The sequence below is a fragment of a genome, assembly GCF_019968955.1.
Source record: "MAG: Porospora cf. gigantea A chromosome Unknown PgA_NODE_59_length_51225_cov_357.344, whole genome shotgun sequence".
Taxonomy (NCBI): Eukaryota; Apicomplexa; class Conoidasida; order Eugregarinorida; family Porosporidae; genus Porospora; species Porospora cf. gigantea A.
The window spans coordinates 37756-51225 of record NW_027151790.1 but is presented as its reverse complement, the minus strand read 5'-3'; the positions used below and the strand labels follow the sequence as shown (position 1 = coordinate 51225).

Genomic DNA, 13470 nt, shown 5'->3' with positions numbered 1-13470 from the left:
ATGCAGCCCCGGAGAAACGGATTCGCTTCCAATTCGACCCCTCATCCGAGCAGCTGACTCCGACCACGCCTGAGACCCAGCATGAGCCGGAAGCGACTCAAAAAAACTTGAGGTTCGCAGTCGAAGCCAAAAGCAGCTCGTCACATTTTAACTGCAACAGCAGAAAACCCTCGGTGACATCTTCGTTCGTCACGCCCTTCAGACGCCATGCGCTACCAAGTCGGTGGCAGCTGCCGGAAAGTCAAGCCCGCGTGAAGTCTGGGTCGGTGAAACGCCTAAGACGTACGGTAAGGCGCAAGTGGAACGCTGAGAAGCTTGTGCTGCAGCACGGACTCTTGATTTCAATGGCACAGGAAAGCCCCCCGCTTATTCAGGTGTCATTCTCCCTTATGAGTCTAAGTCTCGTAGGCGTGTGGAAAAGAAGACCACTCTGCTTTGAAGTGCACTACGCCGTCCCGACCAAGAAGGGACACAAGACGAAAACGCGAGTGGTGGTTTTCATGGTAGAATCCGTGGCCGAATGCCAGCAATGGATATCGGAGATTCAGAAGCATCAGCGGTTAGGGGTCTTGGGCTCGCAGAATGAGGAGTTCGTATCCATGGCGGCCGCCGAGATGAAGGTGTCCGAATTGCATGATGCCTTAAGAAACGGAGGACTATTTGCCGTCGTATCTCGGACGGTAAACCTGTTGGACTGCCACATGACCATCTCCCTACGAGACGCCTTTCATATACTACGGCTTCACTGTTCGAACAAGAAACGACAGGAGGAATCGGCCTCGCTCGCTGGACAATTAGAGGTGGCCCTTGTAAGGACGGAGACGGCGGAGTACACTGCGAAAACTGCGGAGCTGGCGGCTCATCTGAAAACTCGATTCCAGCGCTTCGCCATACACGTGGAGCGGATGGAGCTCCGGCTGCTGAGAGCCGGCTGGGTCACCCTGCTGCGCAACATGCTTCACACTCAAAGCCGGCGACTCATGGCAGGGACCAAGGCTGTGGTGGACGGTCTGCTAGAAACACAGTTGGCGATCGTCGCGTCTAGGACGGTGCAGGGGCGCCGCAAGCACCTCAAGTATGTTGTCGACCGAGCCTACCTCCGACAAGTAGGAGACGCGTTTCACTTGATTCGGGCTTATGGGGCGTTGGCTGCAAGAGGTCGAGACAAGGCAAAACTGCAGTGCATGGATATCATGCTTCAAAAAAAGGAACTGAGGCAGCGGCTGATCACCACCAACACCATAGCGAAGTGGAACTTGGTGGCTAACAGACGCCGACAAGAGGACACCGTCATGTTGCGCCTCATCGCCCGCGCGACTCCGTGTCGGGCTCTCCTCCGTCGGTGGTGCCTGGCCGCGATCAGGCTCTCGGAGGTAGACGTACGCGTCGTGCAATCGTTGGCCAATGTAGCTGAACGCGTGCGTAATAGGTTGGCACACAGCGCGCTGCTCTGCATGTCGTCGCACTCTCAATCGCGCGCGAAGGACGTCGCGCTGCAGATCAGCCACAACCTGGTGAAGGTGAATACCCGGGTGGTGGACCACTTCGACTGCATTCCCATGGAGAGAGCGTGCTACCTGATGGACTTGTGGGTGCGTAATCGGTACTACACACTTCGCCAGTGTGGTTTGGCAGCGTTCCGCAACAACCTGCAGACGAAGCGCTTCATTGAGCGTGCTGTTTGGCCCGCCCTCCAGATTGTCGATAGATTGGCGCGTAGGCGCAAGCAGCTAGCGTTCATACATATGATGAAGACGGCTTTCCACAAGTCTCTCTGCTCAGCGTCGAAGGTACAAGGCACAAGTCAGCTGGTGATCGGACTGGAGGCCGTCGTCAAACATCGCAAGATGGAGGTCCTGATGCAACTGACCAGGAAAAACGCGTACGAAAGGCACAAGTCCAGCCTGCACTTACAGGCTATGGGCCGGCTTAACGTGCTACAATTGTTTGTATTCAGGTTCGACACTTGGCTCACCCGTTGTGAACATGCGCGGATGCAGTCGGCTCTTGTGGCACTCTCCTCGAGAGTGCGCTTCTATAACATGGCGGACCAGCTCTACAACGTGAAGGTGCTAGACAGGCTGACATCGCTGCTGAGCCAGAATCGAACATCTGTTCTACTCAAGGCCGTGAACAGACTGCAAGAACACAGAGTGAAGTCTCAGATGCACGACATTCTTGGAGCGAAGGCTTATCTGGAGACTGAACTCCGCGTAGCCAAAGGCGACTTGCTGGCGATAGGGATGCCTTTGGAGTCCATGGCGTCTTCCGCCTTAGCCTCTGAGATTTCAAATGAACTCAGAGAAGCCGGCGTCAGCTACCTTCCGACCAGGAAGGTTTTGCCACATGCCTTGACGCTGTCTAGACGTGAGGGCCCGCAGGTCACAGCGCGCAAATGGATTGGAGCGAATCCGCGTCGCCTTACTCAGTGGAGGCAGTCCAAGCTAAAGGTGCGTTCGAACTCCCTCTCAATACAGAAACTCCCTCGACGAATCATAAGACTGAGGTGCCAGCGACAAATCCAGACCATGCCTGCCGCCTGGAGAGTAGGAATCCATCGGCGACTGTACAGTCGCATGGTGGAGTTCCTTCTCACAGAAATGAGCGGGAAGCCAGTGGCCTGTCAGAATGGTTCCACTGGAGCGTCGCTCACGTCCATCTCAGACACGGTACGCCTCGAGGTGGAGGAGACTCTGAAGGATATTGGTTTGGGAAGCCTGTGGAACTTCGACACTACGTGTCCTCCGATTCCAGAAGACTCCTGCTTCGACTTTGAGGATGAGTCCATTGAGGACCTATGGGATTTCGACGAGTTCAAGAAACAGCTCCAGCTGGGATCGTCGGTTGTTTCGCCCCTCTCAGACTTCGACCTTTCATCGATCCAACTCGGAGAAATCATTGCCAAGTGACCTGTTTATGTTTGCACTGACCCCTCAGTTAAACACGCACAATCCGCAAATTCCTGGTCATGCTCGACTGCGGGGCAATGGACGTGGAGGCCAAAGCAATGCCCTTGACTGTCTACGGCAGTATGCTCTACTATCCGCTGGAACTCATCATCATCTCCATAATTGCAGTTGTCTGTCTTGGTGGACAGGTTCTCCATTTATTTAGTCGGTTCCAGGACATGCGCAATAGCGGGCTCACCGGCCTTGCTCCGTCGAATATCCTCAGCATCCCCTTGGATGGCACCGATGCCAACTATCGAGGTCTCCGCACGTACCTCCTACCGCTTGTGCTGTTTTGCGCTGTTCATCTTTTAGTCGCGCACCTTGTCAGGTCACTTAACTCCCGACAGACCATTAAAGCTCTGGTAGACATCACCATAGGTCTGGTGGGCTGCGTCCTCATTCACACGGCTCGTGGTGCCGCGGCGCTGCTTTTGATTGTGCTGCTGGGTCTCCTCGTGGACAAGATGGCACACATTCCTCTTCCATGCTTTTCAGGCAAGGTGACCGGTGCATCAGCCATATGGGCCTACCTCGTCGTCATGTTACTCTCAATTAATAGCCCCTGGTGTCCCATCACCTGGCTGGTCCGTTGGATCCCGTCAACACGCGCCCCAACCATCGGTTGGGCAGTTGGCTTTCGGTTTTGGATGCTGCGCCTAATTTCATTCTTCATGGATCGCCGCTGCTCCGGTGAGCTGCCTCAGCCTCGGCAAGACGTCCTTTCCTACAAGGCTAGGGTCCAAACGCCGCTCAATCCTGAAGAGTACGACTACCTCTCCCTCAGTCACTATCTTCTGTACCCTCCGCTGCAGCTCGCCGGACCGATCGTAACCTTCAACGCCTTCAAATCGCAGACGATGACACATCAGACGGGGTACGACCAGACGCGTTTAATGAAGTACGCGGCGTACCTGGGTGCTGTCGTTATCGGACTTGACCTCTACACCCACACTATCTACACCACGGCTCTCATTGAACAACCCAGTAACGCCTCGTTCTGGTCGCTCATCGCACCCGGCTACATCCCGATTTTCGTCGTCCTTCATTTGTTTTTCATATGGGCGAAGTATGCTATCATTTGGGGATCGATGCGGCTCTGGGCTCTCTTGGATGGCGTGGAGACGATAGAAAACCAGATGCGGTTTTACATGAACAACCACACGTATCAGATGTTCTGGCGTGGCTGGCACGCATCGTACAACGCGTGGCTCATCAGGTACATTTACATTCCTCTTGGAGGGCGCAACAGGAAAATACCGCTCTTCTTCTTGATTTTTACATTTGTGGGCTTGTGGCACCACGTACGCTGGACCTACATTCAGTGGGCATGGATCGTCTTCTTTCTCGTGTCGTTGGAAGCCGTCACCATCCAGGCGCTGCGGAATGTCCCGTTCGTCGCGGACAATCTCAACCGAGAGACGCATTTCTTCAAATATCTGCTGTGCATCCCTGGGAGCTTGTCCATGGCATGGGCCGCCGGATCAAACTTCTTCACGTTCGGAATTGGCGACGCCGATTGGAAAAGCTACGAGATCCCTAAGTGGCAGACGTCAGACTATCTGGTGTTGGCCAGCTTCTGGGCGGGCTGGTCTGCTGTGTGCCTCTTGTCCTTTCACTACCAACGGGCTTGTGAGGAGAAACAGAATATTGCTCTTCGTTGCAATGTGTAAGGCGTTTACTACTTGTAAGGTCAACCACCTTTTTGATGTACTTCGGGGGTAACGCGCCTTGCAAGCCTCTAGTTAGGATTACATTGTTCTCAGAGAGAAAGAACTTGACTCCGTCCTTGAGAGCGCTGTCCATATCGATGACCAGTGCTACCTCAGCATTTTTGCGAGGGCCGGACACGTTCCGTTCGTCTCCGGGTAAACCCGGAGAGAAGTGGATGTGTTGTCGGTGCATGCGGTGCAAGCCTTGAGTTAAGATTCTTGGTAGACGTGTGCTGAATAATAACTGCAGTCTCTAACCCACTAGTATGTGCCATGGATGCACCTCGTACCTTTAGTGATGGGCGTGAACAGGGCGTTATCATCCACAGGCAACGAGTGACCTTGACGAGCGCGAATCCACAGGAGCTCGCCGTTCTCGCCTCGTATGACACCGAACCGCTTCTTGTGGTTCTTTCGGACGATCCGCTCCAAGTCTGATCGCGTCGTTGGCGCCTTTGCAAGAAGAGTGCTCACCAGAACGAAACCGTCGGCGCGTATGTCCACGCCCTCCTTGGGGGCAGAGTGGCGAAGAATTTCGGCTAGGCGCTCACAGAGCTTTTCATCTCGTCCGACGCGGGGTCTGCTCTGGCTGACGAGCAGCGCTTGTCCCAGCAGCAGCAGCGGCCACGACGCCCGTATAAACTCCTCATGTCGGCACCTCATAACTCCAAGATTCGGCTATTTAGTGCACCTATGTTGTCGTGTGGTTCTTCGTGACACAAAATGTTGGAGCAGGACCCGCGCGTTGCTGATGTCCTGCAGAAATTGGACCTCGTAGATGATGTGATACTTGACGACCAGGCTGTGGTGCCAGTCAACAAGACTGGCTCTGCAGGTGTGGTGTGGAGGTCCTTCGTGCCATCACACACCACCTGGCTTCTGTCGCTCGTCTTGACGGTCGTGGCGGGTCTCGTGTGCTTCACGTCTGGGTTGCCCTACTCAGAGGCCAACGCCACATATGGGTCCATCTTGGTGGTGTTTCTCGGGACCATCGGATGCGCCGGCTTTCTGCGGCTTCTGGCGGTGGGGATGCCTCCTCAAGATTAGCAGTTCGCCTTGTTTCACAATGCGAGGTTTCCTATTCTCATAGAAGTTGTGGTGGCGGCACTTGATCCTGAAGTGCATGACCTTCTCTGGACAGGTGAGATTAGGGCGCGATCTTGAACAGCGACCCTCTACTTTGTTATCCTTGCCAATGCATACATGGTGACGGGAGGCCCGCCAGACCCAGCTGTGGATAAGAAGTTCGAGACTATGGGGCTGCTGCTTTTGCTGTGGGCTGTGAAGAATAACCTTCGCAAGTTCGGAACGCAGTGGATGCTGCTGGGTTTCCTACAGAGCTTCAATCATCGGATACAGGAATTCTTCACGTACTATGCCAGCTTGTGGAAATTGAGTGAGATGGCCAACGCTACAGCCTCGATCGACAGATTCCCGAGCAACCAGTCAATCGGCGAGGAGTTTTTCACATGCGGCGCCGAACTTCCACCGCATCTGACGTGCGATCAGTGAGCCGTGCATTCGAGTGAAACAGAATCGAAGCGTCCGAAAGCAACAAGCTGAACAATCTGTTCTACGTTCGCCAGTCAGGTGATCCACTCCAATTGCCAACTCCTATCGGCGTGCAAGTGTTTTCCACTTTCGCATCGCTCTCGGAGCACGGAAAACGGGTGCATCGTACTCTCTTGCTGGGGTTTCAGAATAGGAGTCGGAGGGCTTCAGATGGGACGTACAGATCCACGGTCGACTCTCACCGCCCAACGACCCAAACAGTCGTGATGTCCCCTCTGGACCATCAAGAAAGCACCCTGAGCTGGAAGAAGAAGCTGCGAACTGTACTAACGACTGATTTGAAAAATGGAAGGGAGTCTCAAATTCCAGAGACCGTTCCCGAACAAAAGAAAGGCAAGTTCATCGTCGAAGCTCCCCCTAAAAACGTGGACTCCACCGAACGGGAGCTCGCACTGCTGGAATTGGAGGCCGCGGTGCAGGTCTTTGATGACGCCGAGGCACTGCCTCCAACGGAGCACTTGTCCTACAAGGACATCGCTGACACTGACGGGTTTGCTAATAACGCAACCGGGCCTTCTGAGGCTGCTGCCGGCGTGAAGGCGCCCGCAGCGGAGGCATCGCCTACGGGGGTTGCCTTCCGAAACGACCCTGAAGTCACGGCTAGGCTGCCCAAAAGAGACCTTCGACTCCTCGAAAGGCGCCCTCCAATTTTCCGCAGCATTCACGAGACAGCGGTCAAGGAGAACCTGCTACAAAATGCGGTGCTGAAGTTAGTCAACTTGGAGGCACAGAAGAAAACATCAGAAGACGGTATCCCCTTGAGTGTGGTGAAGCTGGTGCTGACTGCTGAGGAGTGCAAGCTGGTCTTCAAGCGGTCAAACGACCTGAACGCCTCGGTAACCGAACAGGAGTTCAGTCGAGTGTTCCAGTCGCTTCTACAGCAGCAGTTGATGCTGGTGAGCAGCCTTCGGTCGGAGGCCGCCATCAGGAAAGTTATTACGCGGGCCTTGGACGTTCTCTTCATTGTGGTGTATATTCTGGGCGTCCTCATCATTTTGGGACTGAAACCCGAGACGATCATTGTTTCGGGCGCTGCCGTCCTGACGGCATTCACGCTGGTGCTCAGTGTCTTCTATCAGGACTTCATACAGAGCATCATACTCGTGCTGTTCCTCAATCCGTATTCCGTTGGCGATATGTGGGGTTGAAGCGGAGGCTCATCCAGCGTTCAGTTCGGGCTGGAAAATACCACTGACCTTCTGTTCGTCAAGGGCATTTCCACGTTCTACACTGAGATGCGCACATTGGAAGGCAAAGTCGTGAGTACTCCCAGGTCCAGACACGCAGTTCACGTTATCCAATGCGGTGATATCGAAGGAACGCATCCTGAACTCCTCCCGCACCAAACTTGCTGGCTTCGCCCTGCACTTTCTGATATCGGACCAGACCCACCCGTCAAAAATGCAAGCTCTGTTCCGACTTATAGAGGCGTACACCAGTGCGCGTCCGTCAGAATACACGCCCAACACCGTATGCTGTATCGATTCCGCGCAGCCAGGCCACTACGTCGCCATATCCGTCTACGCTGAGTACCGCTTGTCGTCCCATCATTGGCAAGTCATCCGCAAAGAACGGGGGAATGTTTTGATGTACATCATCAGCATGATTCAGATGCTCCGCATCGAGTACAAGAAGCCTGTGACTCGATGGGAATCTACGTGATTGAATTTCATAAAAACGTCTGTATGGGTGCGAGGTTCGACGACAACGTCGAAAACGTGCTGCAACAGGTGAGAGCCGACGGAAATCGACACCAGCTCGAGCGATTCGAGAATTTAGACGAGTTGGAGGAGGAGGATGACGAGGAGCATGCAGAGATTCGGGGATTCTTGGTGAACGTCATATTTCCTCACGCAACGACTACGTGTCTTTGGAGTCTGCACCTGGTCTTTTTGGTGACGTACGCCATCGTGGTGCAGGTGAGGAGGGGCTTACCAAACCACAGTCCGCACGTAAGCAAGCCGACGCAGCCCCGCTCGGCAACCCGTTCAAGCTTTTGATCATCAGCCCCATTGAGCTGGCCTGCATAATGGGCATGGCGACGCTGCGCCAGATTCTGGTGTGCATTCACTCCAAGCTGCCGAACACTGCCCAATTCCTTGGCGTGTTGTTTGTGGCAGTGAACTTGTACGTTTTTGACGTGCTGTGGGTAGTCACCTCCTTCGTGATCTACTCCTCTGTGCTGGTGCGGGGGAGCACGAACAGCACATTTCGCTTCATGGGAGATGACTTTGGCGTAATGACCCCCGTCTTCCTTGATGGCGCCTACTATTCTATGATCTTGTGGGTCACTAAGAACCTGGTGCTGTCTTTCATCACCTTCGTCTTTGTGCTGGGCTTCATGATGAACTACAACGAGACCCTTGTGGATTTTTTTACCTTCTACTCCACAATGTGGAAGATTGGGAAGTTTGTGGAGACTATCGACTACCTTAACTTATCGGACAGCAGGACGCCTGAGAAATCGTTCGTCAGCGCGTTCTCTGCGCGAATGTCAGATGGAGGAAACGCGAGTCATACGAAGACCCCGCAGTACCTGAGCAAACGAATGTGGGTGTGACAACCTGGTTCCATACAGCATTCGAGATGCAAGGACGAGTAGATTTCAGAACCTGTACCTTACATCTATGGTCCGACTGCCCATCAACCTGATCACTGGGTACTTTACCCTTTCAAGCATGAACTCAAAAGCTGACAGCACGGCAATAGCGACGCAGCTGTTTAATCTACTGCACGGGTTCCACATAGATCTTAGTGAAGCGCGAAAACGACGGGAGGCGGATCTCAGCCAGGAGACAGTGCTGGAGCCAGCGCCTGCGACCACTACCAAGGACATGGCCGTCCTTGAGCGGGTCGCGTCGAAGAAGGAGGAGATTTTGGACGACAAAGTGGAGGAAGAGAAGAAGAAGCTGGAACCCCCCCCTCCCGTTGAGAAGCCGAAGCCGCCCGAGTTCGCAATAGTACCCACGCCCCTGGAGATGGCCGCCCTAGAGGGCCTCGAGAAGGCGCTGCGTGACGACATTCCCCCAGACACCCCGCAAAAGGTGATCACTAGCATTGACCTGGAGCACGACAACCAGCTGATGGCTGAGATGAGGGCGAGGTGCGATGTCGTGGAAACGGAGCCCGTTGAGGTGCAGCTGCATCGTGAAGTCGCTGCCGAGTTTACCCTGAACCTCGACGAGTTGGAGGTGGCCAGCGAGAGTTCCGGTCCGACGCTGATAGTGGAGAGTAGCCCCAATAGCAGCGCGGATAGTAGCACTTCCGAGGAGAGTCAGTCTTCTGCAAGCACGACCTCACTAGCTTCTGGAACGCCAGGTGTGGTCTTTCCCGTCTTTCCTTCCGAAGGACAGTCGTCCATATCTGCGACCGAAGGGCAGTCGTCTATAGCCGCAACGGACGACGCAGAGGTGGCAGTTGAGGACCCGAATTTCAGGGACGACCGACAGCTTTCCACAGCTCCTCCGTGGGAGTCTCCGATGCAAGCAGACGTCATGCACCCTTTTCGCCGTCGGAGGCAGCGGTCGATGGGGACAAAGAGGGGGAAGGGACATGGAGCATTCCACCCAGGACTGGAACACGTGAAAGCTAGCAAAAACGTAGCCGTCACCACTGCCGCCCTGGACACGGCCGTACAGGCACTAGCGGAGGCCGAACATCAGGCAGTCCGCCAGAAGGACCCGAAATCGCAGCAGACGATCCCTCGCGAGTTCTTTGAGAAGTTCCTCACAGGACAGGAGTTGACTGCATTCTTCAGGCAGGCCGATCCCGGCAAGACTAACCTCATCAACGAGAACTCCATGCAACGAGTGCTTGTTAACATGCACAACACCAAGAAGAGCCTAGTCAGGGCCATGGACGCGCAGCTGCAGATTCAAGTGGTCTTCGGCAACCTCATCAACATCATCCTCATAACCGTTACCTTCTTCGTCTTCCTCGTGTGCATAGGGCTGAGTCCTGAGTCGATCATCGTCTCAGGAGCCGCAGTGGTGTCATCTGTGATCGTGTCCATGAGTTTCCTCTACACCTCCTTTGTTCAGTCAGTGATGCTCATCTGCTTTGTGAACCCCTTCACTGTGGGCGACAGACTTCGACTCGGCCCGTCACAGCAGATCCACGTCGTTCGGAAGATTACGACATTCTACACTGAGTTCGTCAACATCGAAGAGAAGATAGTAATTTACTCCAACGCGAGCCTGATTACAGAGAAGATCGTGAACGACTCCAGATCGCGGGCTGCCTGTTTCGTCGTCCACATGTTGGTGTCAGACCTGACACCCGCACCACGAATAAAGGCTCTCAGGCAGCTAGTCGAGGCCTACGTCCTCGCGCGGCCTAGCGAGTACATTCACAAGGACTACGCGATGATCATCGAGGCCGTGCAGCCGGGGCACTACTTCGACCTCACGTTCTATGTGACCTATATGACGAGCTGGCACAAGTGGCAAGCCGTCTGCGCGGCTCGGAGCGCAGTGATCCAGTACATACTGAAGATCTGCAACGTGCTGCACATCGAGTACAAGTTAGCCGTGCAGAGGTGGGAAACCATTTCCGCTGAGGGCGAGAAGGTTTGATTCGTTTCGCGACTACAGTCCAGCCTCAGGCTGGTGCAACAGCAGGTCTGGAAAGGGGAGTGGGCTGGTGGGTTTCCGCCCGTGATACACTTTACTGAACGTCGGTCTGACGAGCGCGCGTCTTGGGATGTTTTTCGTCAGAGTTGCTCGCTCGGGCGTCCATCTGCGCAACTCAACGCTGGTATGAATGCAGTTGACCTTTTTCAACATGGCATCGGGGATGTTGGGATTGACCAGCGCGCTGAGGAGGCCAGTACGAGTGTCCAGACGGGCTACCCAAGCCAAAGCAACGACCTCTGGCCCTCTATCTCCAGTTTCGACGACGTCTCGGAAGAAGCGACCTTGGCGCCTGGTGTTCTTCCCCGTCTCGACTCCCAGACAGACTACGGCGTTTTCCAGCGCCGCCACGAGCAACTCGCCGTGGTCGGCGTTTGAGAGCCTAGACTTTAACTCGGAATCTAGGATAAGGCGGAGGGACGTCACGGGGAAGTCGACTCGCTTAAGCAAGTCGTCTGCGAATGCCGCGACGTCCTGTGGCAAGGGCAAGTAATCCACGTCGGCGTACTGAGGCTTCAGGTGACTCATGACTCGAATCCACCGATGAGTAGAGGAGGACAGAGCCGGCCAAGGGAACCTTCGGTCTTCTCTCCCCAGTCGGTAGGGCGAGAGCACTGCGCGTTGGATAGCACTGTCGGACCAGCACCCAACTGGGAGGTCCAGTGCCTGCATAACGGCACTGAACGGGGTATTGTAGGGCTTGGGCGAGACAGGCTCCCCGAAGCAGGTGAGAAACTGCGAGTTCAACATCCACCCCAGAGCATCTTTCATGTAGGCTCCTAAACCCTCGTTGTAGCCTGACAAGTTGACGATCACTGGTACGCGACTGCGGTACGAGGCATCGGATTGATCAAACTCAAAGGCGGCCTGGGTCTCCCGAGATCGCCACTGGCGGTACTGACGTCGCTCCTCCAGCTTCTCCAGCACGACCTGCAGATTCCGCACAATGTGCCGTGCCCTGAAGACCAGGCTACGGAGGGCGTCAATGTAGGCGACAGGACACTGCAGGGGCGACACCTCTGCCAGGGATACCGATGACACACACATTGGACTCTCGGGTGGTGGCCATAAAGGCGCGTCGGAATCGTAGGACGCTTGAGGGTGCACAAGTCCGGCTTCAAAGTGATCCGAGCTGAGAAGTGGCTTGGACACCAACTGCAAACTGACGGTGGTAGGGGGGCCAATGAGGGGTTGTCCTAAGTCACAGTCAAGCAGCAACACGGAGGGGACCCAGTTCAACAGTGCGTTCACGGCGAAGGTGCAGAAGGTGCTCTTCCCGCTGCCTTTGGGCCCGTCCACAACCAAAGAAGGCACCTCGCGCGTTTCCAGCTCCGGTAAAAACAACTCGATGGTTCTCTTCCAGGCGTCAGGCACCTCCAGCGGCCGTACGGAGACCTGCTTGTGCTGCACCATTGAGCTCTTCCAGATTTGAGAAATGTCCTCATCCACTGGATCCATATCGGAGGTAGCAGTGGGACAGACACCCTTAACTACGCAGCGGACGTCACGTGCGGATTCGTTGTCATGCATGGCCAGCAAGAGAACCGCACCATAAGCGGTGTCGAGATACTTGGTGAGGGTCTCGTTGTCAATCAGAATCGAGTCCCCGTCGAAGCACTCTGCGGTTGAGATGCACTCAACAGGCAGAGCACATGACCACGGTGCCCTTGCTACGGGATACACTGTTTCTGACGCTTCGATCCGAGATCCAAAAACCATGAAGGATCCACGCAGGACTTGGAAACAGAAGCAGCCAGACAGATAGAGGTCCTCACCAGGGCACATTGCCACAGCTGAGAGGTTGGCAGTCTGCAGAGGCGCCAAGGCGGAAGGAATTAGCCCTCTGTATATCTGTATGAGGTCCAACCTGGATAGGGTCGGCCTTGATTGAAGGACTCTGACTGTTCGCGCCATCGTCCGCAAATATCGATTTAACGCCCTGCCTCTCCCTTAAGTGCCAGCACCACTACTTCTCGCGTCGGCCTTTGTGTCTAACATTCGGCGTTGATGTGAAAGTTTTCTTAGAAAAGTCCCAATTTGATGTTTAGGAAGTTCGAGCGTTCTGATGCGGCTCAGTCGAGTCTTATGAAGAACTCCGCCCAACGGGCGATCAGGATGCAGCTGCTGGAGACATACCCTCGGCTGGAGCCCGTCTTTGACCAAATATGGAACGCCGATGATGCTGTGCGCTTGGTAAAGTGTCGCAACAATGCCAACCTACTGGTCGTGAACGACGAGCCCAAGTTTTTTCAAGACACCGCCGACAAGAATGCCCCCTGGGTCCCGACGCTTCGAATTCTTCACATGTATCCCTCGCTTGTCACTCGCGTCCAGGTGGACAAAGGCGCGATTAAGTTCGTGCTTCGAGGTGCCAACGTAATGTGCCAGGGACTCACATCCGCTGGTGGCACAATGGAAACCTTTGAGGAAGGTACGGTGGTTCAGATCCTGGCGGAAGGCCTCACACATCCCTTGGCCCTGGGCCGCGCCACAATGTCATCACAAGCCATAAAAGAGACGAACTCTGGCGCCTGCATTGAGGTATACACTACGACGCACGATGGCCTCTGGAACCTCAAGACTCTTGCTGTGTAAGGCGTTCGTGGA

General features: G+C 54.8%; 7 protein-coding genes across 14 annotated transcripts; 5 read left to right on the top strand and 2 right to left on the bottom strand.

Moving 5' to 3' along the window:
- Nucleotides 1-344: 344 nt before the first annotated feature.
- On the top strand, nucleotides 345-2909 carry KVP18_001108 (uncharacterized protein; the record flags this gene model as incomplete). Of its 2 annotated transcripts, none has more annotated exons than XM_067950789.1 (1): nucleotides 345-2909. In XM_067950789.1, one exon carries the CDS (start codon nucleotides 345-347, stop codon nucleotides 2907-2909), a length of 2565 nt encoding a protein of 854 aa, XP_067807508.1. The 2 variants fall into 2 exon arrangements, with proteins under 2 accessions (XP_067807508.1, XP_067807509.1); XM_067950790.1 differs by having other exon boundaries at nucleotides 390-2909.
- Nucleotides 2910-2968: 59 nt separating this feature from the next.
- Nucleotides 2969-4621, top strand: KVP18_001097 (uncharacterized protein; the record flags this gene model as incomplete). The annotated part of the gene is made up of 1 exon (XM_067950773.1): nucleotides 2969-4621. The coding sequence occupies one exon, from the start codon at nucleotides 2969-2971 to the stop codon at nucleotides 4619-4621; it is 1653 nt and encodes a 550-aa protein (XP_067807492.1).
- Nucleotides 4622-4921: 300 nt separating this feature from the next.
- On the bottom strand, nucleotides 4922-5323 carry KVP18_001088 (uncharacterized protein; the record flags this gene model as incomplete). Its single annotated transcript, XM_067950753.1, has 1 exon — nucleotides 4922-5323. The coding sequence occupies one exon, from the start codon at nucleotides 5321-5323 to the stop codon at nucleotides 4922-4924; it is 402 nt and encodes a 133-aa protein (XP_067807475.1).
- Nucleotides 5324-5383: 60 nt separating this feature from the next.
- KVP18_001095 (uncharacterized protein) lies at nucleotides 5384-7894 on the top strand (the record flags this gene model as incomplete). Of its 5 annotated transcripts, XM_067950770.1 has the most annotated exons (6): nucleotides 5384-5683; nucleotides 5711-5801; nucleotides 5829-6168; nucleotides 6195-7370; nucleotides 7398-7491; nucleotides 7520-7894. In XM_067950770.1, the coding sequence occupies 6 exons, from the start codon at nucleotides 5384-5386 to the stop codon at nucleotides 7892-7894; spliced, it is 2376 nt and encodes a 791-aa protein (XP_067807489.1). The 5 variants fall into 5 exon arrangements, with proteins under 5 accessions (XP_067807489.1, XP_067807488.1, XP_067807487.1 ...); XM_067950769.1 differs by lacking the exons at nucleotides 5711-5801; nucleotides 5829-6168; nucleotides 6195-7370; nucleotides 7398-7491; nucleotides 7520-7894 and having other exon boundaries at nucleotides 5384-5707; XM_067950768.1 differs by lacking the exons at nucleotides 5384-5683; nucleotides 5711-5801; nucleotides 6195-7370; nucleotides 7398-7491; nucleotides 7520-7894 and having other exon boundaries at nucleotides 5864-6172.
- Nucleotides 7895-7917: 23 nt separating this feature from the next.
- KVP18_001106 (uncharacterized protein) lies at nucleotides 7918-10806 on the top strand (the record flags this gene model as incomplete). 3 transcript variants are annotated; one of them, XM_067950784.1, is made up of 3 exons in its annotated part: nucleotides 7918-8151; nucleotides 8178-8782; nucleotides 8811-10806. In XM_067950784.1, 3 exons carry the CDS (start codon nucleotides 7918-7920, stop codon nucleotides 10804-10806), a joined length of 2835 nt encoding a protein of 944 aa, XP_067807503.1. The 3 variants fall into 3 exon arrangements, with proteins under 3 accessions (XP_067807503.1, XP_067807505.1, XP_067807504.1); XM_067950786.1 differs by lacking the exon at nucleotides 8811-10806 and having other exon boundaries at nucleotides 8178-8792; XM_067950785.1 differs by lacking the exons at nucleotides 7918-8151; nucleotides 8178-8782 and having other exon boundaries at nucleotides 8860-10806.
- Nucleotides 10807-10818: 12 nt separating this feature from the next.
- Nucleotides 10819-12777, bottom strand: KVP18_001096 (uncharacterized protein; the record flags this gene model as incomplete). The annotated part of the gene is made up of 1 exon (XM_067950772.1): nucleotides 10819-12777. One exon carries the CDS (start codon nucleotides 12775-12777, stop codon nucleotides 10819-10821), a length of 1959 nt encoding a protein of 652 aa, XP_067807491.1.
- A 126-nt stretch (nucleotides 12778-12903) lies between these two features.
- KVP18_001102 (uncharacterized protein) lies at nucleotides 12904-13458 on the top strand (the record flags this gene model as incomplete). The annotated part of the gene is made up of 1 exon (XM_067950779.1): nucleotides 12904-13458. One exon carries the CDS (start codon nucleotides 12904-12906, stop codon nucleotides 13456-13458), a length of 555 nt encoding a protein of 184 aa, XP_067807498.1.
- Between the last annotated feature and the right edge of the window lie 12 nt (nucleotides 13459-13470).